Source organism: Harpia harpyja, chromosome 3 (genome assembly GCF_026419915.1).
Source record: "Harpia harpyja isolate bHarHar1 chromosome 3, bHarHar1 primary haplotype, whole genome shotgun sequence".
NCBI lineage: Eukaryota > Metazoa > Chordata > Aves > Accipitriformes > Accipitridae > Harpia > Harpia harpyja.
Window position 1 is genome coordinate 7,249,969 of NC_068942.1, and position 26,014 is coordinate 7,275,982.

The window sequence follows — 26,014 nt, forward strand, 5'->3', positions numbered from 1 at the left end:
GAGGTTTGTCTGTCTCCACCCTTGGAGCTTTTCCAGACCCAAATAGACAGAGCCCTGAGTAACCTGGTCTGATCTCAGAGGTGACCCTGCTTGAGCACTGGTTGGACTACAGACCTCCTGGGTCTCTTCCAACCTCAGCTGTCCTCTGATCCTATGAAACAAGCTGTGTTTTGAAAGTATACAGAAGAGATTTTTGAGAAACCTAGGTGCTATGCTCATTAGCTTTTAATGGGAAACACAAGGCTTGAGTCAGACCTGGTCTGCACAGATGCATGTTCAGGGTAATGCCACTGAAATTAACTGATCTGCAGCATCCATTTGGTACTTAGGTATTGTTTGGACCTCACGTTGAAGTATGTGACAAAGCAGATGTGCTAAAGAAGAGCAGTTTTTCAGTGATTTACAGCTGACTGCTCAAGAGTTGGAAGGGCAGTTCAGGTTTCACATGTAACTGCGGAGGGCATGTGGTGCTCCGAGCCGGGGAGCAAACCAGAATTGCTCGGGCTGGATTTGATTCCATATTCCCACCGCCTCTGTCCACACACAGCTGCTGCGGGAGCGTGGGCTTTGGCAGCCTCCCCTAGTAACTCCTGGACGTCGCAGGAGGTGACTGAGCGAGGACAACGCCAAGGAGGAGCATTCACCAGGGCACCGCCACCACCACTGTTGCGGGGGTGGATGGAGCTTTTATCTTATCCTGCAGACCCTCGCTCGTTAGCCTGAAATCAGGCACATCACCTCGGTAGTATTAGGGCGGAGGAAATCTGGAGATTTGAATGGTCTTGTGTTTAAGCGGCGTGGCACAGCGGTAAGACAAGGTGCATACTTCACGGAAAAGTACAGTTTGGGTTTCCCCATTAGGAGTCCATGGAAAGCAGCAGTGCAGGATATGTACTAGTGTTATAACACACTATAGCATTTCTTTCCCTATTTAGAGAGCATGTACTGACAGCGTTAATTTTTACGCTATGATTCTGCTAAGCACAATACATTAGAAATTTTGAGAAACTCTGCTTTCTCTGTCTCAAAAAATACATGTGTTTGGGGCTCTGCCCTTCAGATTTCAGAAGTTCCTGTAATATGGACTTAAAGACAAGTTGAAAATAACACTACATTTCCAGCAGCAAGATTTTAAGAATCAGATGTCACCCCACCCGACCTCAATTAAGTCAGGCAGAATCTGCTGAAGCAGCTGGATGGGATCAAGCAGGGTGTGAAAATCTGTATTCTAACGCTGGGCAGAGAAAAGAAGATCAGTTGGAAATTTCAGTGTGAAGCTGGTTCTGTATGAAGTGGAGAATTTCAAGTGTGAATGCGTGTATGTGTTTGTGCATGTGCTGGGGAAAGTAGGGTTGGCAAGGGAGACAGAGGAGAGCTTTGTGTTCAGTGCTTCCTCTGACACAGCTCAGCCTGTTCCCTATCTCCCAGTTTCACTTCTGAATGTGCAGGAACATGCGGTGGCTCCTTTTTCCCACCATCTTCATCATCCCTTGTACGCAACAGGTAAGTTCATTCAAAAGAAGAAAAAGATTTCTCCCTTCTTCACCCTGTCCCGGTTTAAAGTTTTTATTTGCTTAATGACAAAATAAATTGCAGAGAAGCAAATTCCTCATAAAGAATAAGGAGCCATTCCCTACTCCTGAGTAAATTTCATTTGCAGCTTATTTACTGCATCAGTCCTGATTTTGGTATTTTTTTTCTCTCTAATCTGTACATTAATATGATTCAGTGGAAAAAAAAGTGTTAGGGAAGCTTAAATTGTCAGTGACCTTGCGCTTTTTTTTTTTAAATATAAGCACAAATTATCTGATGCAGTGAGAAAGTAAATATCTTGTCCATGCTCATATTCCATATATATATATATATATATATACATATATATACACAGTGGTCTGACTTCAGGCTAGTTTTACAAATGAGAAAGGCACCTGGACTGTGTTATGCTTTGTCTCTTATGAGAAAATTTTAAGTGATAGCTTTTGGTGAAGGTATTTGTGTCAAAGGCCAATTTCATTACTTATTTACTTAATTTTTAAAATACACTTTACGTATACACATTGCATTTTTCCTTTACAATCAAGATGAATGTTAGATGGAGAATTTTCAAATTACTGTCTTCCTCTGCTAACTTTCTGCATATTTAAATCCAGACTAAGATAACCGAACATTAGCAATAATACATTGCCTACTTTTTGCTATTTGCTTATTTATGCCATACAGACCTTGTTCAATCTTTAAAACGTAAGAAAACAAACAACAACACATGAAGGGTTCCTACACAATGGTCTCATTTTCTGATCTGCCCATAGGATCAGGAAAAGTATGCAGTGGGCTTGTGTGATGTAGATAGCTTTGGTATAGAAACTTTGGGAAGCAAGAATTACAAAAATATTTGACCTGTAAACTTTGCAAGCAAACTTTAAATTTTCATTGTAACTTAATAGATTTTTGAAGATTTTTCAGGTAGACTGAGTTTCTCAGTAATTCCACAGTTAAAACTGTCAGATATTTGCCTGATGGTGTTTTTCTTACTGGGAAACTTTGTCACCATTCAGTTGACATCTTTCCCTAAAAAAAGAAGAGAAAAATCACTTGCTTAGGTAGAATTTTGTAGGTTTAAAGCACGTTTTAATTTGTAATACAAATTAAACATACTGGTTGAAGCACAGGGATTATTTCCTGCTACGCATACCCATTTTGAAACGCGATATCTGATTTAAGCCACATAACCTCATATAGCTGGCACATGGCCACATTCCTAATAATAACAATACTCTGCTTAAAAGGAAAAAGCAGCAAGAAAGTGTTTCCTAAAGCAACCATACAATCTTGAACACTGCTAAATGTATAGGAACACCTGTGTGTCTTGTTTCCAGAACAAGCCTTTAAGAAGCTTTACACTCCAATGCACATGTTCATCAAATTAACATTATGGTTTATAGGAAAGGCTTAGCTGCCTAAAAAAAAGTATGCTTAAGTTAGTTGTTTCTATATTATTGCTGCATTTAGGTAAAAAAGGATTAGAAGAAATGCTTTTTCAGCAAATGAATAACAAAATAACATGTTTATGAAACTATCTTCTGCACGCTGCGTGGGGTACCACATGACATTGTTTAAAATTCATTTATTATATGAATTGCCTTTGTGAATTAATATCTATCTTAAAAATCATTCAGCCAAAGGAACTTGAAAGCTGCTACTTTGGAGCTTCATTAGTAGCTGTGGATTAAGATATCGTTAAGTATAGTTGTAAATGACCATGAAAAATGGAAATTAGTGGTAGAAAAAATCCTTTTAAAAGGTCATTTACTGCTGCATGCAATTAGGCGAGCTCAATTATGCTGTGAGAGCTTTCACGGGATTTGACATATGAAATGCTGAATTCTGCAGATATTTCCAGTTTGAAAGTTGAACTGAAAGGAAACCCAGCCGAACAACCCCTTCCCCAGCTTTTCCTTAGCGTCTCTGCTGGAGGTGGTTTCTACATTGCTAGAGCCCTGCAGTTTGGAGGAACAGAGAAAAACTGGTCAGTGGGGCTTCACGAAACCCAGAAAAAATATAGGCTGTATATTTTTTTTTTCCTGCAAGCTAGATGGTGATACTGGCACCTGATGAGGAGCTGGATCTTGTCTGTCTCTCTTGCTCTTTGGGCAGTCAGAGCTGCTTGATGAAAGCAGCTCCCAAGCCTTACATTGTACTAGTGGCCAAGCACTGTGTGTGCCCCCACATAACTATGGATCCAGTCATCCGCGATGAATAACTATATCACAATCTGCATTTCTGCTGAAATCAGCAGCATGGAAAGATTTAATGCTAAGATCTAAACTTGTTACGTTTTAGATGTCGTTCTTCAAAAAAGCAGATTGAATATAGCTATCTCAAATAGATCCTTTCACACTCTGTGCTGACTTAATCTTCCGTCATGCCACAGAAAATTAAACCCATCAAGAATTACTTAGGACTTCCTTTTCTTAAAAAAAAAAAAAAAAAAAAAAGAGACATGAATTCTGAGACAGAATGTGGAAAACAGTAAATTCTGGCTAGATCTTGACTTCCTACTGCTGATACAAATCTCTTTTAGAGATACGTCTTTGCCCTGTAAGCCCTGGATTCAATGAACACTTACTCATACAAATAGATACACTCTTAGAAAATGATCTATTAAGCTCAATGCAACTACTAGCCTCCTTTATTAGGGTGCAATTTTTGCATCTAGCACGAGAATTTGTAAATACTATAATGCTTCTTCCCAAACAGCTACTCAAATTTTGGAGCAAAAGTAACACTCAAAAGAGGTTTAGTATTTTAAAAGGCTTTTGCCATCAGAAGTGGCACACAGGGCAGCTGCTGGCTGTCAAACAGTGGGAGCAATCAAAAGCTAATTAATTAGATAGGAGGTTTGTGGGAAGGAATATTTAAAATAAATCCACCATCTACTTTAAAACACTTTTTTTCCTACTTTAGCTCTACTACAGGTTTTGTTCTATTGAAGGCAAAGGAAAGACTGATGAATTTTGTTTCATACAAGCAGTAGGCCAGGCTCACTGGTGGAATGACACCTGTCCTGGTTTCAGCTGGGATGGAGTTAATTGTCTTCCTAGTAGCTGGTACAGTGCTATGTTTTGAGTTCAGTATGAGAACAATGTTGATAACACTGATGTCTTCAGTTGTTGCTAAGTAATGTTTGGTCTAAAGTCAAGGACTTTTCAGCTTCTCATGCCCAGCCAGCAAGAAGGCTGGAGGGGCACAAGAAGTTGGCACAGGACACAGCCAGGGCAGCTGACCCAAACTGGCCAACGGGATATTCCAGACCATGTGATGTCATGCCCAGTATATAAACTGGGGGAAGTGGGGGCGGGGGATCGCCGATCAGGGAACTAACTGGGCATCAATCAGCAGGTGGTGAGCAATTGCACTGTGCATCACTTGTATATTCCAATCCTTTTATTATTACTGCTGTCATTTTATTAGTGTTATCATCATTAGTAGTTTCTTCTTTTCTGTTCTATTAAACTGTTCTTATCTCAACCCACGAGTTTTACTTCTTTTCCTGATTTTCTCCCCCATCCCACTGGGTGGGGGGGAAGTGAGTGAGCGGCTGTGTGGTGCTTAGTTGCTGGCTGGGGTTAAACCACGACACACCTCAGTGCATGACAGTGACTGATGAAATTGGCCCTCTGTCTCCTACCTAAACCTCACAGCCTCTCCTTTTTTGGATCCTGTGAGATGAGAAATGTTGTGTCTTCATGCAACTTCAGTTTTTTTTCCATCCCAACTTCATTTTATACTATCCCAGCTACGATAATGCATTCAGCTCTCAAAATATCCCACTGTGTGCAAGTTTTTCCACAGCCCACCAGCAAAGCCTGGAGAAAAACCTTCAGAAACTGGTGAAGTCCACCAGCGCAAGGAGGTTTGTCACTGGCCGTGCAGATGCCCACCTGTGCCAACCTGCACCCCCGGGGTAAGCTTGGTGAAGGACGGTTGTGGCTGCTGTAACGTCTGTGCCAAGCAGTCAGGGGAGACCTGCAATGAAGCAGACATATGTGATCCCCACAAAGGCCTCTACTGCGACTACTCGGAAGATGAGCCTAGGTATGAAACAGGCGTGTGTGCATGTAAGTTGTTCTTTCACATTCCCTTCTTGAAATCTGGGAGGGTGGGACCATGCAGGTGAATGGTTTTGGAGGAAAACTCTGCTTGCTGGTGCTGCACAGCTCTGTGCTAGGCCATTTATCCTAATTTAGTCCTCAGTCTGCTCAGTCGGAGAATCTGAGAGTAGGGCTGGGACTGTCTTTAAAGTTACCTGCGTATGAATCAGTGAAACAAGTTCATTGTGCACAAGCCTGTTATTTGCAGACATGTTGATGACTGATTTAAAGTTTGGTGGCTGCCATTATCACTGGGCATAAATAAAAAAATATGTGCTTGGGTGGGAAGAGCTTGAAGCTGTGGGCACAGTAAAGGCTGATCGCATTTTAGCACTCTGTAAGCAGGAACCATGTGCTTCTCCTGTGTTAGTAACTATTGTTTACCATTTGCAGATCTGGTAGCTGTAGGATGTGAGCTCAATGGAGTTTATTATCTTAATGGGCAGACCTTCCAACCTAACCCACTTTATAAGTGCCTGTGTGTCAGTGGTGCAATTGGATGTACTCCTGTATTCACACCAAGATTAGCAGCAAGTCCCTGCACCAGGGTCACAGGCAGAAAGAAGCCTGGACAATCCATCTGTGGCCCAGGACAGCACAAGCAGCTTCAATCAACAAACTACAGACTGATGTCAGGTGTGCCTGGCTACTTTTCTGGTTTCCTGGTAAACTTTTCCCTACATAAGCCTTGCTGCATTTAGCATCCCTGGCTCCAGCAGCCAGGCAGGCAGCGCACTGGCAATTTCTCAGTTCTTCCTGAAGGCCATTGCCAGGGTGACCGGTCTGTCCCAATTACCCCTCTTACTCTTAGGTCACAGATTCTTTTCTCTAAACTTGATGATTATGAAAAGCAAAAAGCCTTTTGGCTTCTGTCACCAGGGAATTGGCCAAAGCTACCTTCAACCCATCTTTCTGCCGAGGTTTACTACTCATCAGATCAGACCAATTAGGGCTGCTGGTGGACAGCCATTTCGCAGCCTGGGAGCCGTCTCACTTCCTCCTGCTTTGTGGTAGCAGGGAGTCTTGGCCTCTTCTTTCAATAGAAAGCAGAAAATGAAAAAAATTGCCTTGGTGGCTTTCGTCAATTCATAAAATTTCAGGTCACTGCAAGGACAATGCTTCTCCCAATTTCTTCTCCATTTGGTCTAATCAAAAGCATACACGAGCTTATCCATGCAGTTCTGCCAGGGTCAGTTGATATTCCCTCTAACCTCATTCTTGCTCTGCTGTTAACACTGTAGTTCTCTTTTTTACTTTAAGGAAGCACCATTGCAAGAAGCAGCTATCCTTGCCCTTCCCTGGCCACAGCTGTCTGTGCTTGTGCTGTCTCCTTCCAGGTGCACATGCAAGTTTCCATGGTGAAACTCCTCTTCGTTACAACTAATGTGGGTACCAGAAACCTGAGCCATTTATTTGGTGGCAGCTTCAATTGTGGGAAAATTATGGCCCGAATCATCATCATGGATCTATAAAATAAAACTAAAAGGATCACAAAGCTCATCAGAAAACCTTCATAAAAGGCTACTGAGTAAATAAATAGATGCACATAAGTTGATCTGCAGATAAATAGACCTGCTTACAAAACCTGAAGTTCAGTTTGGACAACTTCTAACACATTAGCAGTGGTTATGCAAGTTAGCAAAAATAAAAAAAAAGCAGCTCATCTTTACTTCAAAAGTATAATACCTATAACTAGTATCAAAGCCTTTTTACAGAAACATACTTAATGCTGTGTATAAACACACACTCAGTATAGCAACGGACTTCAAGTGAAGAGTTAATTTCTAGAGAACATTGCTAATTTGATCAAAGAGAGAACATAACATGTTGAAAACAATGGCAACCAAACCATTTGACCCCGTGAAATATATTAATTGGGTTTGTGGGGAGCTGTATTTCCAACACCTGGAGCACAGCATTAAGCCATTACTTTGTAGCACTTCAGCAGCTCCAAAAGCTGAAGTCCAACCTTCAGTAACTCCTTCACTGAGTGCAATGCTGCACCTCACGGTGTTTATTCAGGAATTTGAATCAACTGCACAACATAACCTTGAGAAAAGATACCCAGCTTGAAAAGCACACTTCCTATTTGACTTGGTTCAGGGACCTGACAGCCTGTCCCTGTGGTGGCTGTATGTGCTGAAGGATGCCATCCTTCAGGTGATACAAACCCTCTGAAGAAAAGCACCTTGAAATTTTTGTTTCAAAGTGAGGTCTTTCCCCTTCCCTTTCCCAGTGCAGCAGAAGTGTCAAGTCAACTTGTGCATGAATTTCATGAATGGCTCAATGGGCCAGTATTATATGTATATAATATATCTATTTTGAAAAGCCTTTTTTCTGTTACTGTGGATAACAAGTGCTAAGTTTCACTTCACTGCTCTTGCTTTGTTTTCTGGCTTTCCTTGTCAAATTGATTTACCTAATTCAGATACATAGGGATGTACCTAGGTCATACTTTAAAAAATGTACCAAGTGTAAACAGCCATTTAACTTGCCTTTATTTGTTGCAGATCTGTGGATCTGCAGGCTTTTAATCTGCTTGCTGCAATGAGATCTTTAAATTGCTGTCTACTTTCCAGGTATCCTTGTAATTCTGCCTGTGCTCTTACCTAAATGCACAGATTCCACAGAGTCAGGGTTTTTTTGCAGTTTCACCATGAACTTTTGCACTGCAATTTTGTTTCTTTTTTAAAGTGTACTCCACCTAATCCAGCCCTAATCCATCAGAAAACAGGCTTTTTGGTGATATCTAGAAGTGACTGGAGAATTTTACTCAACACAAACCCTAAAGCCTTCACAATATCTACAAAGAAACCAATGTTAATGTTTTCAGCACCTGTTTTCAAGCTATGCTTGGCCTTAAATAATTTTCAATGTCTCTTCCATTCTGGACATTCCATAAAAATTCCACAAATAACTCTCTCCACATAAAATTTCCATCGTATTAAACTGGAGGGCCATACAACACATGCAACTTCATAGCCCTTGCTAGGGTCTGAGTATCCAGTGTCACTAAAGTTTAACAGCAGCTCAGCCAGCTTTTGTATAACTTTGTTTATGCCTCATTTTGAGATTTACCTACAAAAGCACCTTCATAAACAGAAATCAAATGTTTATCCTTTTATTTTCAACTAATCCTTTTGGGGCTGTTCTGCTGCATAAATAATATATTGCTGTCTTAGCTTACAGAAGCTTACCACTAGTTTTGAAGAAAAAGTGCCTAGTACAGGCAACTCCCTGGACACCCTGTTCCAGGACCTGTGGCATAGGCATATCCAGCAGAGTGACCAATGAAAACAGAAAATGTGAAATGAAAAAAGAAAAGAGATTATGCTTCATCCAGCCTTGTCTGACCAATATACTGAAGACAATAAAGGTATTTTCTAATATAAAATGACTTCCTAATAGAAAATCAAAATATTGGAAGTAATGGAAAAATGGATATATTGGCAACTACTAATATAAAATGACTTCTTTTTCCAAGGGTTCTAAAATAACTCTTCTCTGTTTTCTACCTTCAGTCTTCAGCTTTCAATAGTGAACTACAGATGTATAATTTCAAACAAAACAATATAATGTCCTGAAATATAAGTGCTGCTAGTGCTGTCCTGGTGCTCAGTCACTCAGAAAATATTTTCTATTTATTGACTGATAAACAAAAGTAAGACAGCTTTCAGAAGGAATAATTTTCAAAATACTTCTATGTAAATGTTGCAATTTTTTCTTACATGTTGAGTTTTTAATGTGTAAAAACTCAGGCTTTTCTTTGTTTTTGTATTAAAGATACCAAAAGGAAAAACATGTCAACCGACATTCCAGCTTCCTACAGCAGAGAAACTAGTTTTTTCTGGATGCTCAACTACTCAAAGCTACAGACTAACTTTCTGTGGGGTGTGCTTGGACAAGAGGTGCTGCATACCTAATAAATCCAAAATGATCACTGTACAGTTTGAGTGTCCCAATGAAGGCTTCTTCAAGTGGAAGATGATGTGGATAACATCATGCGTATGTCAGAGGATTTGCACTGCTCCAGGAGATATATTTTCTGAACTCAAAGTTGTATGACAAGTTACACCACTGACTGTAACGTACTGAGAGTGCAACAGCCCACTCACACCCTGAAGAGTTAGCATAACCCTGTGCCACAGCAATGTTATAGTGAAACTACATATGTGAATATTCATTTTTTAAATAGCACCTGGAAAACACAAGTAAGAGTGCATCTTTTTAAACATAATTGTTTTTATATGTGGAAATACATTCTTGAGAAGGATGTATATAACACTAGTATTATCAAAACAAGAACTTTTAGTAATTGAAAAAGGTACAGCAAGACAGCTTCATACCCCACTGTAACAAGCTGTTGCCCACAAAGACAACTACATGTAAATTCACAGATGCTCTAACCTATTAGAAAAAAAAAAATTACCCTGTAATACTTCATCTATCATTCTTGATTCTCAAATTAACATTTTCTACTATGTATCTGCAATAGTAAAACACATCAATGCTGTTTCAAACAGGAGAAGTCAATTTTAAGCTCAGATTGCTTTTTGCAGCAGATAATCTTTCTCTAGTGTTATGAATATAAACAATGCACTTGTAAAGGAACAAATAAGCGGGCACCTGCAGATAATAGATGCAAAACTTCAAGGAAATGACTATTTTTAGAATGTTTTCTTAGAAAAATGCACTCAAATGATATCACAATGTTTTCTTGAATACTTCTGGACTTATACATTGAAAATTGTGCTTACTTACACACCCACTCCAACTCTGCTAGGAGGACTTCAAGCTTTAAGAAATCATTGTATTGATCCATTCTGATTTGTAACAGTTCGCTAGTCTTGCTGTTCTAAGACAGCCAAAGCTGGCAAGCAATTGGAAATAGTTGTACATTCTGTTTTGTAAAAGTTCTTACTGTAATGTAAGAGTTCTTACTGTAATATAAAAATCTACTTACCCTTATTATTATAAATATTAAAACATCTATTTTACTTGCATTCTTTTAAGCATATAAACTTTGTTCTCTGAACAGTCATTATAACTTCGTTATAAGTGCATGTTTCGCTCAGAGGTATATTGTATTATCCCATTATCAAGTGCAACTCAGCATTCATGAATATGACTCATTAAAATAATGTTAGTTAATACTCCAAGTATAATACTTGAAACAAAATTTATTTTGTTGAATTTTCTGATATTGCCAATTTTGATATCAACTCAGAATGCTCTAATACTGCTAAGTACAACATGGAAGCAGAAATATTAAAGCTATGAACATAGCTTCGAGCATTCTGAAATGACTACTATCCTGCAAAGTTTAAGAACCCAGTTTCATTAGAGACTTGCTTTCACCTTTGAAAAGACTATGCGGGCTTTTCTTCTCTTCATAGTTGCTTGTTAAAAAACAAATCTAGCAACGGTGATCCTTCTTTGAAGCAAGGCCTGCCTTTAGTTTACTGTAAGCTGAAAGTCTGAGAAAAGAACTACATTTTTGGCTGCTATAACCTCTCTTTCTTTTCTTTACAGCATATGGTATGTCAATTTACTCTACAGTAAGGAAGACTGCTCTTACTGATATCCACTATAATTAGGTGCCTTCAAATCTTTTACAGGCTGGGCCTTGTCACTTAATATGACACCTCTCAGAGCTGACAAAGCCATTGTCCCAGTCTCACTTTGGAATTACAATAGCTAGGCATGCTGCAATTCATTCTGGTTAACTGAAGTGGCTGGATGCTTGGGGGATTTTTTTTTTTTTTTTAAAGAAAAACAAAACAAAACAGAACAGTTCTTCCTTCTTTAAACAGCTATCTTCAGTCTTGATGGGTCTGTTCTAGGCCCACCTTTTGTGGCATCCAGTTCATTGTACTCTTCTATTAGGTCAGACAAAGACGATATGGCTTCAGAAAAACAGCTTTGCTCCATTCCATCTATATGCAGATAATGGTGAAGGTGAGCCTATGAGAATAAAAAAAATTCAATGTTATCCTTTTTCTTGGCACCTAATTCTTTTGGCTCAATAAGCACCATTTAGCCTGCAATGAAGAGGGGAGTGCAAGCAATGTAGAAAGTAGATTTAAAGACTTATATCATGATATCCCTTGTGCAAATAACTGGCAACTTTAGTAACAATCCCCTATGGAATCACAGTCCACATTACTGATTTCTTACACATCCATCTTTTCATATGCTGTCTTCTTGGGTACAGCTGACCAAACTGTGTATTGAGTTTATATGGCAAAGCTTTGGTAGCAGCGGGGAGCACAGGGCTGCAGGGGTGGCTTCTGTGAGAAGATACCAGGAGCTGCCCCCATGTCAGAGCGAGCCAGTTCCAGCCAGCTCCAATATGGACCTGCTGCTGGCCAAAGCTGAGCCCATCAGCGATGCTGGTAGTGCCTCTGTGATAATGTATTTAATGAGGGGTAAAAAATGCTTCACAACAGCTGAGGGGGGGGGAGAGAGAGAGAGAGAGCGTGCACAGAGTTAGAAAAGTGTGAGAAACAGCCCTGCAGACACCAAGATCAGTGAAGGAGAAGCAGGAATGAAATTAAGCCTGGGAAGAAGGGTGTGGGGTGAGGTGAAGGTGTTTTCAGTTTTGGTTTTATTTCTTGCTATCCTACTCTGTTATTGATTGGCAATAAATTAAATTACTATTCCCCAAGTCAAGTCTGTTTTGCCCATGACAGTAATTGGCGAGTGACATCCCTGTCCTTATCTTGACCTACGAGCCCTTCTAAGGAAGGGAAGTGAGAGAACATCTTGGTGGGCACCTGGTGGCCAGCCAAGGTCAACCCAGCACAAACTGGTAGGCAGATCTGTCAGATACTGCCTCATGGCTGAAGAAAGTAAGTATATTGCCTGGTAGGCACAGATTAATAAGGGGTTTATGCTTTTTAAGCAGCAGCTGTTGGAATGATTCCTTGATAGGTAACACAAAAATCTTGGGCTGTTACTTTTAAGCAGTCCCATTGCAATACTAAGATTTGCTTCCCCATAATGCAAGAAGATAATGATTAGTGGCTACAGATGTTATAATAAGAGTTTTACCTTTTTCTTATAGAGCTTCATAAATCTGTCTTTGAGTTCAATGAAAGTTGGTTTTACACAGGTGTTGTTTGCTAAAGACAGAAGGGAATGGGAATGGCCCACAGGAGGTACTGAACACAAACCAGTTTTCCAGCCCTCTTGGTTCCAGGAGACAAAGTGCAGGGAAGGCTTCAACCTGTGATACGAAAATGTAGTTACCTGAGGAATGTAAACAACACAAAGCTTAAGTTTCCTTTGCTAAAAAACAGTCCGAAAAGGTTAACATTTAAGCTTTCAGAACTAAGCAAGCCAGTTATAACTATCATTTTGAATAAGACATTTTAGACTTCAGACTAAAACACTGTGTGTATTTTAAATTTAAATGGCAAAACCCAATTTTGTTAATTTAATGTATCAGGGTTTGAAAAGTAAAGTTACACACACTCATTTCTATAACAGGGACTGCAAGCACTCTGATATTTAGGAGACGGGCAGATTATTATTGTGTGGGGACAATCACAGCCTACCTGTAGTTTAGAAAAAAGTAAAGTGCTCTACATTCTTAGAAATTTTCCCCACACACCTGTGTGCCTGTAAACTCCATTCTGTACGCAAAGCTTGCCTGCCTTTTCTGTTATAATTATGTACATCGATAGCGTAAAAGGTAGAAACAGAGTGCTAACAATACAGAGTTGTTAAAATGAGGATGATTCCCTATCTACATGAAAGTAACCATGAAAGAGAGTGGCCTTCTGTTCAGTAAAAACAAACTTCTACTACAGAACTTATTCCTCCAACATCTTTTAATGGCAGAAGACCTCTGGAAGGTCAGGCTTTGCTTTCTTTTGCATTTTTGAGAATGAAAGGAGCAGCACAGGGATATCTAGTCAGCTCCCTTTATTTGGAAATCCAAGAATGCTGCAACTTACTCTAACTCACAATGTAAATTAATTACATTTCCTTCCCTTCTGAAATTAAGAAAAATATTTCTGAGTAAACTGATTCAGTATTGAAATTCTTCAAATGAAAAGTGAGAGTGCTCTGGACAACTGACAACAGTTTCAATAGCAAATCCCACGACAACTTTGTGTGGTATTACCAACCTTTCAATATTTCTGCGAAGGTCTGAAACCTGCACATTTCCTCGAACGAGAAGTGCACAGGCAAGGTAGAGGCTATGCTTTGGATCTGCTTGAATTAGCTGATGTTCTCTACTAAAAGCATCTGAAAACATCTGATCCAACCTAGGAGAAAAGAAAACAGAGTTATCTACTCTTACTAAACCAGGCTACAAAAGTTCTTCAGAATGCCGACCTTCAGGGTTTAAGACGTCATAAAATTCTGGAGATAAAGGTACATTTAACCTGGGACCATGAATGACAGGAAAAAGATTCAAACCTTTATATGTACATGTGTTGGCTTTAGAAGTGTTTTAAAAACACACCAGATCCATTTTTCCTTCTCTTTTCCCTCATGTTACAAGCTACTGTTGAGTCTAAAGTCAGAGAAGTGGACAGACTAAGAGACCTTTATTATGGCAATTTTAGGTCAATGGTCACAAAGTATTAAAAATATGTAAAAGGATTTAACTACTTGAGGTTCTGGTTATATGACAATTTGAGTGGAGAACCTCACTGCTTGTGAAGCATCTGACAGGGAATACCAAAGTGCAGCTGACACTTACAGAACTGATTATTGGCCTGTTACACTTCACTATTTAAAAGGATCAATGAATCATAGATTTGTATTAATTTTGACTAATGATTTAGGAAAAGACAGACTATATATATTTGTCTACTTATTCTAATTTTATGATGTATGACTGCTTTAAAAGATGACACTGCAGATCATATTCTTTCCCTCTTCACCTCCTTAAGCAAGTTCCACTGTACTGTGGGATAGCAAAGATGGTGTCTTGAGGAGGCTTCTATGGACCCATAACATCTAAGCTATTCTTTCCATTTGTTCCAAACTCTCTGCATGTATCATCTCTATTTTTTTTTTAATCACCTCTGCCACAATCTGCCTATTAAAAAAATAACTAAATAAAGGAGACAAAAATATTACTGTTCCCACACAATTCTTAAACATGATTGACTGAGCATCTCCCCATAGTTGCTACCTTCCCTCCAGCACTGTACTGTCTCCTCAGGGCATGGTTTCAAGAGATCCAACTGATTGTCAGAACTTGCTATCACAGAAAAGGGGTGGTTCCTGCCCTCTTCTCCACTTTCCATACTTCCATCACTTACCCTTAGCTGCCTCTATCACTTTTTGGACCTTTTGCTGACTGGACTTAATTCACTAAAACCAGTCAAATCTATTTTAACTGATTATTTTTCTGCCATGTCAGTGGGATAAATAATCTCACAAAATTTGTCAAGTGTCAGCTTACTGTTACAATAAGCTGTTAAATAGGCTCACCGCATCTCCAGACTGAAGTAAGACTGAAGATTACTTCCCAAGGAGTCTAGTTTCTAAATTCCTTGTTTGTCTTTACAGTGAGTCAAGTGTCAACTGTTACTCCAAAGAACTTGTGGTGAGTTCTATCCAAGTAATACATTTTTCCAACAGAAACATTTCCCAGCAGAGATAACAAAAAATACACTTCAAGTTTACTGGCTCAACCGTTACAGAGAAAAAGGACAAAGGATGTTCCTAAAATCAGCAGGATGAATTTCAAAATGTGGCAGACTTAAAACGTTTAGAACTTCTACCCTTAGTTTTGCTATAGAATGGAATTTTTTTAATGAAAACTATGGAAGAATCAGAAATTAAGCTTCAAATGTAAAACTTCCATAATATTTTTTTCTTACCTTCTAGAAGGTACATTAACATCAGCCAATGTATACAGAGGAGTCAAGCTTGAAACCAAGTAATGAAGTCGAGGAAATGGAACCAAATTCATGCTGATTTCATTAAGATCCATGTTAAGTGAACCTTCAAACCTAGCAGAGCTGAAAAATTAACAAAATGTTACAAAACTGTTATAAACTAGAGTAAATTACTTTTATAATGTAAACATTCATTAAATCTATTTCTCAACTGTTCTGTACGATAAAACAGTAAAACAACAGAGCATTCAAGAAACTGTTCATGTATAATTACTAAACTTTCACATTTGGCAGTAACAGTGCTATATCTTACTTATTTACACTTCTCATTATAGAACAATAAATCATCAAGAATAAGGCCTTGTTTCCCAACTGTAATCTTTAGCACTATTTTTCAGTATGTGGACATAGCTGCTGAATACCAGTTTTAATAGGCTATAATAAAACATGCATGACTTAGCAGTCCTGACAAGCTGTTTAAAAGAAAAGCAGGCCAATACTCCAGAAGTATATTTCACCAGTGTTTCTTGAAGCAATAGACAGTTTAGGAGCAACAATGATCTGACAGTATTTACAAAACAATACAACTGGCCTAGAAAGGCAAGCCTCCCTGGGGTCCATTAAGCATTTATGGAAGATAATATCCTTCTGCCTATAAACCTTTTCTTACTTCAGTTCTAAGACTATCATGGCTAGAGCAATACCACTGCAATCTGAATACTTCCAAATACTTTAACATTTAGTAGCTAATTTGTAAAAAGAGGAGACTCATGTAAAATGGAAACCCATTTTCTTTGAGTTGATACAGGCCTGCATATTTGCAGCACACACCGCCTCCAGCAATACTACTTTTACAGAATAACCTGTAACTTTACCTTGTCAGGTTCAACAGCAAGTTAGCTACGATATTATTCATTGCGTCAAACGGCTTCTCTTGTACAGTTTTTGCACTGCCTGCACTTGATGTTACCAAGCTGTTTTGCTTCACAGTTGACCCTAGCTTCCCAGAATTGATCATCTGATGAATTTTATTAACTATATCAAAAAGAGACTTGAGAGAGGAAAAAAAAAAGCATACAAATAGTCTTGAGCAGAGCTTTCAAAATCAGTACTCCAATTTTCATTTCAATTAATCTTAAAGAAAAAGCTAAACATGGTACTGTCAGTTCAAAGATTATACCTTTGATACATGTAAGTCCAACTTTTGACCAATTCCAATTGACTGAAGTGTTTCTAAGTCTGTTCCCTACATGTCACAAACCTGTACACAGCTTGATGAGAATTTTGAATTTTATTCAACTATTCAAAGTCCTCATCTTCTAAAATTACATTTTAAATTTTCATAATTCCTGTGAAAGCAAAAATATATTCTCTAAATATATTTCACTTTCTCTTGCTTTTTTCATAAACAAACAGCAAGAGTCATCAAAGTTATATTCAAATGATCCAGTGGTTTGCGTGGTCAGGTATGCTTATGATGACCGTAACACTAATCAGTAAAGTCAAGTCTGTTGGAATTTGGAATGGTTAGTCATTTGCCTTCCAGGACTCTACTAATAGTAAGCACAAATTGATTACTAAAAAGATAAGACTCAGCCTCAGTAAATGGAAGCTTTTCACTGTTTACCTTGAAATAGAGATGAAAAAATTCACTCTAGACTACTACGAAGGTGCAGAGCAACTTTTTAGTGATACCCATATTAATTTCAAAAGCCTGCAAGTGACTTGGGAGTTCAATTATTACTTGAAAAAATGAAATTATGCTTTTTAAGACTTGGTACTCAAATCAATACACGGAAGAAACACTTCTTATGTGCAGTCTAATAAAAAAGAAATTGACAGTAATAGAATATTATTTCTTACTTCATTCTCTATTGGTAGCACACAGTCTGCATGTTCATTAAGCTCCTTCATAGCCAGAACAGTGTTATATGGAGAAGTAATAACATCATCTTCACCAGAGGGATAAACTGAAGTAACAAATCTATATACTTCTGGGAATTCATCCTCAAGCAAATTTAGCACAAAAGTTCCGAGACCAGATCCTGTCCCTAATTATGAATGAAGACAGAATGAGAGAAGATAAAAGGTTCCCCATGTTATCTTAAGCCTTAAGTCTCATATGTTGGAAACACAGCTTTTCAATCATATATATTAATAAATATTTTCTGAAGCATTTGGCTGACAGTAGAGGCTACTCAGATGTAAATTAAGGCAGGAAGATTTTTCCCAGACAGGACAATAGTTAAGTGATAAAAGTATTTCCCATGGTATACCAGACAGGATGAAGTATACAATCCCCAAAATTTCTGCAAACCAAAAAGTCCTATTAAGTAAACAACATTTTTCTGACCTAGTATTTTTATTTCTTATTTTAAAGTCTTTAATTTGAATTTTGAAATAAAATATTTGTTTAAAAACATTGAACTGCCCCAAACAATTATTTACTTTCCTTTGGGGGTTTCTTTATAAAGTTTTCCCATTCTCCAGTCAGGAGAGAGCAATCCCTTTCCCCCAGCACACACTTTTTTCCTCTTAGCACTAAGCACATAGCACTGAGTTCAAATCAGAAAACTGAACTCTGTTTTTTCTGTCTTGGACAGCTAACATTCTCAGCAGCAGACAATTTCATCTATGAATAAGACAGCAATTTTCTGCAATACAGAAACAATATCTGCAGGGTCTCTCAAATTAAGCAAATGGCCACAAAAAAGGCCCTTGACAAAACTCTTGCTTCATATTTAGAGCTATTTTCTGTGTCTTTTTCCACTTCATAACCAATTATAATACATGCTCCCCCCACGTTTTTTGGGGAGGAAGGCTTAGTGGCAATTCAGTAATGACAAAATTGTCACTGCAAGGGATTCTCCCTTCTGATTTATTAAAAAAGTAGCTAGACTGGATTCAAGAGAATTATGTGGAAGGAAAACAGAAAAACAAAGTTTTTCTAAAGTTAAGCAGCATTAGAAGTCTCCTTCAAAGCCCTTTGGAAAACTCTTTCCCCATGATTAAAAACAACTTGATCACAACAATGATGTCAGTGTTCTGAAGCCATTGTCCCTTCTTCTGATCAGTAATACCTCAGTGTTTCCTTGTATTTGGTACCTGTCTTGATCCACCCACTGCCTCATATTTAAAATTTCAGCTCTATTTTTGTTCTGGGTAGCACTTACCTTAATTCATGATTAAGGCTCCTCAGTGCTCTAATGAAACAAATAATAAATAATTACAGGTCCACTTAATTTGACTGTGTTAAATCTTTTTATTCTGCATTCTGAATGATCTAGATTATTACACTGATCTTCTTTTCAAGATCTAGGTTTTTCCTCTTTCATCTGTGGCTGGTGCAATCATACTAACCATTAAAAAAAATTACTTACCACCTCCCATAGAATGAATTATAAAAAAACACTGTAGACAGTCACAATGTTCTGCAGCTTTCCTCAGCTTTTCCACAATGTTTTCCCGGTACTGATAGCCATATAGCTTATGACCTACAGCCCTGAGGATACGAAAAGTACTTTAAAAAAAAAAATCCATCAATCAATCTTTCAGTTTTTTATTTTAACTCCTCCTATTTGACATTTTAGAGTTCAGAGTCCAGAGCTGGGTGCAACACCTAATTTGTGAGAGTTGCTCAGCTGTGACTACATCATGTGAATATGGGAGTCAGGATATGGTTTCAATTTTGAGGATGCAAGCAGCACAAAGTTCACAGCTTTGGAGTGTGCACTATTATTTTGTGCCAATAAGGAAATAAACTCATACATTGGATGATCAAATTGTAATTATGAAATGAAAGTTATACTCTCCTTAACAATAAGGATATCCCTATGTAATATGTATAATAATCTTCATTTGAGTACTATGTGAGTCAGTTGCTACCAGTAATAAAAAAAAAACCCAAACAGCTCGTTTTCAATACACTTGCCTGCTAGATGGTGAAGTTACAAGATGCTTTATTCCCTGTGTTGCACTCTCTTTTGGTACATTTACTGATGATTTGCTTTCCAGTCTGTAGTATGCTGAATATTATTAGAGGCGCATTAAGGTCTTGGTGAAAATTTGGAATTCATTATGTTAATCAATCTTTTTCTGAATTTCTTTTTTTGGTAATGTAGTTTATATGCACGTAGCACTGTGGTGCTTAGAAATCAGGAGTGCGTTTGTTCATATATCTCATTTCCACACTAGTTGCACAGTCTCAAACTAGATTATGGCTTGAACTGAGCAATGGAAGCAGCTGAATACCAAAGAAACAAAAATAAAAAGCATGTTCTTTTGAAAAAGAAAATCAAAAAAGAGGAAGAAAAAATAGATTAAATGATGTATCAGCAGAATTATCCTTCTGTAAAAGGCTTTTCAAAGCTCTCCTCCAGGCAACAGTGACACCAAAGTTTACTGCTAATATGCTGCAGCTCCCCAGGTGCAGAAGGAACCAGAAAGCTACTGTTATAATTTCCCTTTTAAAATGCCATCTAATTAGTTGCTAAGAAGTGCTTTCTGAAGAGGTTCTCACCAGTTGTTTCCTGAACCAGAAACATCTGTGATAAGCTGCTTGCTATCAAACACATCCCTCAATGGTCCCTGCAGAATTTCATTTACCACACCCTCCTCCATGTCAATCAACAGTGCCTTTGAGAAAGGAAAGAATTAAGATTCAGTCAATAAGCAAACCACCCTTTGAAGTAATCACACAAAGAAATATAAAATTATTTACAATATAAAAGGTACGTTGTTTCTACTGTGCTCCAGAAAAACTTTTTTCAGTTGTTAATCAGGGGACCAACTAGATTCACCTTGGCTGATTTGCTAGAAGTTGTTCAATATGGATAGCATTTCTGATAATGCAATTTTGTTAAAATCTTACAATATTTTGCCCCAATACTTAGGAATAAAGAAATTAAAGCATTTCTATGTTTCAAGTTTTCTTGCTTCTTAATCACTTAAAGTGGCTCAAGGATACCCACTCCTTAGAAAATTCAGATAAAAACTTGGTTTGTAATATCTGCAAACATTTTATTAAAATTATAATTTAAATTACTCAACAAGACTAGCAGCAAACTGCATTACTCCACTGAGAAAAAAGTTACTATTAGAAATTTTACTATTCAAAGTAGTATTTAAAAACATATGCAATTATAAGGACCTTATGAAAATTCCTACACAGTTGGACTTAAATATGCAATGTAAAAAGAATGACCTTTATAGATTGCCTTACTCGTGCTTTTAAAGAGCAGATTTTTCCTTTGTATATATCAGGACCATCACCACCACTTCTGAAAAAGAAAAAAAAAATCCAAGCTCAGAATCACAATATAAAATAAGGCAATATATATTAGAATAAGATTCCCTTCTTAATCTTTCACATTCAGAGGACTGTTACAATGTAAACAAAGAGAAATACCCTGAACATGCTCCTAAGAAAGACCTCATAATTGCATTACTTTAGGGAATTACAGGACACGCTGTCAATCAGAAATATCCTAAGCAGTACTTCAGGAAGCTGAAAAGATAAGTATTGAAAGCTTACTCTCTTTCTCTTTTTTTCTTAGATACAGCCTCTGCTCCGTGGTAATTCTACAAGCATTGCCAAAACGTGAAAGGATTATCTTTTATGCAGGTCAAGCCTAAATTTAAAGTATCTCTTAGACTATTCTACATTCAACCACAATAATACTCCAAAAACAACAGCTGAAATTTGCTACAGCACCAAATATTCTGACCATGCTCAGTCTCATCAGGAATGAGGGGAAGAGAGTATGGGGCTGCACTGGATTCCTCAATGATCTTCCACCCTCTCACTCAAAGCTCTCCAGACACTTCTCATTAGTTGAGCAGCTCACAGCAGCCTCCAGTACCCACGTGATTCCTCTAGCCTACACAACTCCCTATATGAGTCCACTACAGCACCAGTAAATCCAGCTAGAGAAGTTCTATTTCTCTTCAGGGACTAACAAAACTCAAAGAGGAAAAAAAAACAAAACCAAACAAAACAAACCCCACAAATCAACACTTCTTTCTCTTACTATTGTCTTTGTGGTCTTTCATACCAGCCCATACTTTCAATCACTTTGATTAAATTGCTGAAAAAAATCCCCACATTCCCTAGAATCCCCTAGGCTTAAGAGATGCATTCCTGCATATAAAACCGTACATATACACAAGCACATTTTCAATATTACACAGTTTAATAATCACCATAACAGAAAAAAAAAAAGCGTGTCTGGTTCTCCCAGAGTGTTGTTCATAGCTGTTTCTGACAGGATAACCCATCTGGATTAACTACTTTGAACAGTGGTATGGCATAGCATAGAAGACTGAAGTTTGTCACTTTTATGACATAGGGTTTTATGCCTGCAACGACCTGGAAGGTCAACTAGTTCTTTCTGATAAAACTAAAAAAAAAAACCAAAAAAACCAAACCAAAAAACCACAACAATAACAAAAAGACAAAACCTCACAGCCTGAGCAAGAGTTTGAAATGACTCTTCATAACTAAACTGTGTTTCAAGTCTCCAGTTAAAAGTGGGAATTGTTTCAACAGGAAAATGAACAGCGCCTGGAAAAGATGGGATTTGAATAATCATTCTTCTGTTTCATAGATAGGGGATTCTTCCTTGAAACTTCTGCAGTATTCAGTAAGGTAAGTCCTTCCTCTTTAGAGAGAAAACAGATGTTTCTATTGCAGCCAACCTGTCAATTATAAATTTGGTGGTTTCATCTTGTACATACAGAAACATAGACATTGTTTAGAACCAAATTTTCTTGGTTAAAAAACCCAAAGATATTCCATGAAATGCCCACATAGAAATGGCAATGATAAACTCCAATGCACTTGCACGTTCTTTTGAAGAGGTAAAATTTGAGACAAAACAATTATTATTTCAATGCCATTTTAGTTAAAATTGCAAGCTGTACTGCAGCCTTGCCATATGATGGAAGGAAACAGAGGCTAGTCAAATGCTTTTTAATTAAAATGCAACAGCAATATCCAAGTGCGCAACTGTTTTATTCTTGCAAACTGCAAGGATTTTTGTAACTGGGCAGGTAAGAGATGACAATGCTCTTAAGGTATGGATTTGTTAACTTTTAAAAAAAATGATAGCCACCACTCTTTGTGCGACAAACTAGTCAGATAAAAGGGATTTAAAAACTGACATGACCTTTTCTGATTACCTTATATACAATTCCTCTTACAACTCTTATAGAAAATTCTCCTAAGTTGGTATTCAGAGGGCTTGCAGTCTGATCATGATTCGCAATGGCAAAAGCTATTAGATCTGACTGTCCATTTTTGGGACAGAAGGAAGGGAAAACAAACCCAAACACTTCCAACAGCTTTAACTACTGATGTAAGTATAGTTAAAATGGAAAGGTAAAGAGAGTGTTTTGAGGAGAACACAAAAAAGCAAAATCTTTTTCTAGCACAAACTAAATATGACCTGAAACAAAGAAAACTGTAACTTAGGTTAAGAGAAGATACTAGAACTGTTCATCTACTGTGTTAAGCTCATGAGCTGCTTGATAAGGAAACTTACCTTGTATCTACGTTCCTAAAGAAACTGCTTAATGCTTCATCATAAATTCCTTTCTAAAAGGAAACAACACGACATAAGATGATGCGTAACGTCATAAATTCTTGGTGCTTTTTCATAGAGTAATTTAAGTTGGAAGGGACCTCTGAAGGTCATCTGTCAAACCTCCCCACTCAAAACAGAGTGAATATCTATGTTGAATCCAACTAGCTCTAGTCAGCACTAAAAAGAACATTTCATTGAAGCATCAGCTTGATATTAAAAACTGACAGGAGGATGTAACTCAGAAATTAATTTTTCAGCACAAGATTGAACAACAACTCTTCCTTCATTTCTAAAGATTTAGGATTTTACTAAAGATCCCAATGCAAATATTAAATTGAGCAGCTGCTGTTTAGCTGACTCTGTTCATCAGATACAACACTCAGTTCATCATGGGCTCCATGCCCATGATACCGATGTCCATGAAGTTCTGTGGAAAGGAAAGCACATCACACTGCATCGGCGATTCCTAAACTCCCTGCTGAGGGGTGGCGTGGAAATTACTTACCCCACCATAAAGCTAGAGAGACCTGGCAAGTTTGAATACTTTAACATCATTATTTTACAGACTGCTTACCACACGCCTAAAGACCTGATGAAGCAGAATTTGGAAGTCCCTGTTCCCTACAACACTAAAACCAAGAGACTCTCCATACACATATGACTTCATCCACTGCCTTTTTACAGCTGCTTCAACAGAAGGCATTGAGAAGGACTGCTCATCATTATCTGTTAACATACGGTGTTTACCAGGATATAGTACCTTTATAATCATGGCAAGAAGAGTGCATTTTTGTTCAGGGTACTCAGCACAATCCTAGGCCCTCTTTACGCTGCTATTTTGGTCAGCAGAACCGCACAGCAAGTCACCGCACGGCATGTGCTAACATGGAAAACAAAGGTGGGCTTTGGCGGGCTGCTTTTTCGCTTTACTGCCAGTGGCAAAGAACCTGCATTGAACAACCCTCTCTTTTCACTAACTGCCTCAAACCCGGTAACGCCTGCCTGTAGGGAGACGTCCCGGGCTTTTCAAGGTAGAAAGGCTAGAGAAAGCTGATCTGAACTAGAGACGATTAGCTAAACGGCATAAAAACCTGGGGACAGCTTTGCTCGCAACGAAGCGGCCTGGGCTTAATCAAATAAATACAGTGCTTTGCCGTCACAGTAAAGAACACGGCACGACGCGGGGGCCGCCGTGGGGAGTGCAGAGGGCGGCTGGCCCCAACCGCCGCCCCCCCCCCTCCCCGCCTCAGGCCAGCAACGAGGGGGGAAGCGGCGCCGTTACCTTGTTGACGGCGGCGTGCTCCCGCAGCGCCAGGTCCCAGAAGCGGCAGCCCACCTGGTTCCCGCACTGGCCCACTGCAAAGGGGAGGGAGAGGGAGAGACACGGGTCAGGCACGGGGAGGGGGCGGCGGGGAGGAGCTCTGGCCGCCACAGCCCCTTACCCTGCACCACCACCGACTGGGCCATGGCGGGGCGGGCGGCAGCGGCCTCCTCTTTCGAACTCGGCGCCCGGAAGCCGCGCCCCCTTAACGGCCGCGGCGGGCGGGCTTTTCTAACGGCGCGGCCTCCTTCCCCCCGCCTTCCTCCTGCGGTGGAACGTCCCATCCCTTGGCTTATCTGCGGGCGCTCGCCGCCTACGCGTCGCGAGTGGAACATTCCATTAGTGAGCAGGGAGGGGGGTGTGGGGCTGTGCCTCGCGTGCAGCGTGGCGGGCGCGTGGGATCGCCTCAGGCCGGCGGGTCGCAACGGCTGCTAGTCTGAGGGAGCGGCGTTTGGGTGTTGATCTTGGTGGCCGCGACTGTTTCTATAACGTTCAAGGATTGGTGTAAGAATAAGTGTGCACGGAGAGAAGCTGAGGGAGTAGTAAGGTGTCTGTCGCCTGTTTGGCAGTACGGGGACAGCGGACATAGTGAGGTACTGAGAAACTCCGTGTAGTCTTGAGGGTGAACCCGTCAGGGGCTACAGAGTCTCTGCCAAAGCCCAAACACAGGAGACGTGGCAGAGATCTAAAATGAAGTCTTTCTGTGGGAGAACAGAAATATTTCCATGCCATCCAGTTCATTACCTTTTATAGCTAAAAATGTGTGATAACATATGTTTTATTTTCCCCAAATACCTTATTCAGAGCAATGGTGTGAAATGTGCCAAATGATATGAAAATACAAATTAAAACGTAAATGAAAAAATGGTCATGTGGAAATCCTGTAATGATGTACCCTTCTATCAAGTTTGGAAATTATGTTTTCTTTAAGCTCAGTTTCATATTTCTCGTGCAAATAATTGTCCACAGTGCAATTAGGAGGTGCTTTTGCCTATGTGTTGAACATAGCAACTTTGGGACTAAAAATGAGAGACGAGAAATATAGAGATGCTATTGTCTCAGCATGGTAAGACTGGTCCACGGCATAGCTATGCTGCAAAATGATGTAAAAAATGTGTGATGTGCAAAGCAGTCACTTGTAGAAAGCTCTCTTGTGACACAGATGGCATTTCTGCTTCCTGTGGGAGAAGAAAAGTACTTCCATGCAACCCAGTTCATTAGGTTTTATGGCTAAAACTATCCAACAAAATACACTTTTTCCAAATATATTGTTTCTAGTGCTGGTGTGCAAACAAAATTTGCTAAATGAAATTCTTAGTAGAAGTCTGAAGTTCAGTGTACCTTAATCCTTTATTTGCTCTGGAGAAACCATGGTGCTGACTCCTGGACAAGACCTAGGATCCTGTAGAGGTCAATAGTAATCCCCAGGAAAATAAAATTATACCAAATGACTATTTTAAAAAACTTTCCTGGAAAGATGAAGTATGTATTGCAGCAAATACAGTATTGGACAATATAATATAATATTGCATTACATATAAGAAATACATATCAAGACTAATTTTTTAAAACTTATGTCCTGGTTTCAGCTGG

General features: G+C 38.9%; 2 protein-coding genes across 17 annotated transcripts; one reads left to right on the forward strand and one right to left on the reverse strand.

Annotated features, from left to right (window-relative positions):
- CCN6 (cellular communication network factor 6) lies at positions 1 to 9,723 on the forward strand. Its single transcript, XM_052781307.1, has 5 exons — positions 1 to 1,503; positions 5,342 to 5,618; positions 6,045 to 6,287; positions 8,834 to 9,027; positions 9,435 to 9,723. The coding sequence occupies exons 1-5, from the start codon at positions 1,441 to 1,443 to the stop codon at positions 9,714 to 9,716; spliced, it is 1,059 nt and encodes a 352-aa protein (XP_052637267.1). The 5' UTR covers positions 1 to 1,440; the 3' UTR covers positions 9,717 to 9,723.
- TUBE1 (tubulin epsilon 1) lies at positions 1,551 to 24,655 on the reverse strand. Of its 16 annotated transcripts, XR_008234281.1 has the most exons (14): positions 24,543 to 24,655; positions 24,383 to 24,456; positions 23,059 to 23,111; positions 20,721 to 20,796; positions 20,037 to 20,152; positions 18,898 to 19,019; positions 17,381 to 17,568; positions 16,393 to 16,568; positions 15,500 to 15,640; positions 13,787 to 13,927; positions 12,705 to 12,879; positions 11,501 to 11,615; positions 5,442 to 5,526; positions 1,551 to 2,568 (listed from the first exon to the last, which is right to left on the reverse strand). XR_008234281.1 is itself a non-coding variant. In XM_052781297.1 (13 exons), exons 1-13 carry the CDS (start codon positions 24,565 to 24,567, stop codon positions 2,552 to 2,554), a joined length of 1,419 nt encoding a protein of 472 aa, XP_052637257.1. In that variant the 5' UTR covers positions 24,568 to 24,655; the 3' UTR covers positions 1,551 to 2,551. The 16 variants fall into 16 exon arrangements, 15 of the variants coding, with proteins under 15 accessions (XP_052637257.1, XP_052637253.1, XP_052637254.1 ...); XM_052781297.1 differs by lacking the exon at positions 5,442 to 5,526; XM_052781293.1 differs by lacking the exons at positions 1,551 to 2,568; positions 5,442 to 5,526 and adding an exon at positions 6,752 to 8,260.
- Between the last annotated feature and the right edge of the window lie 1,359 nt (positions 24,656 to 26,014).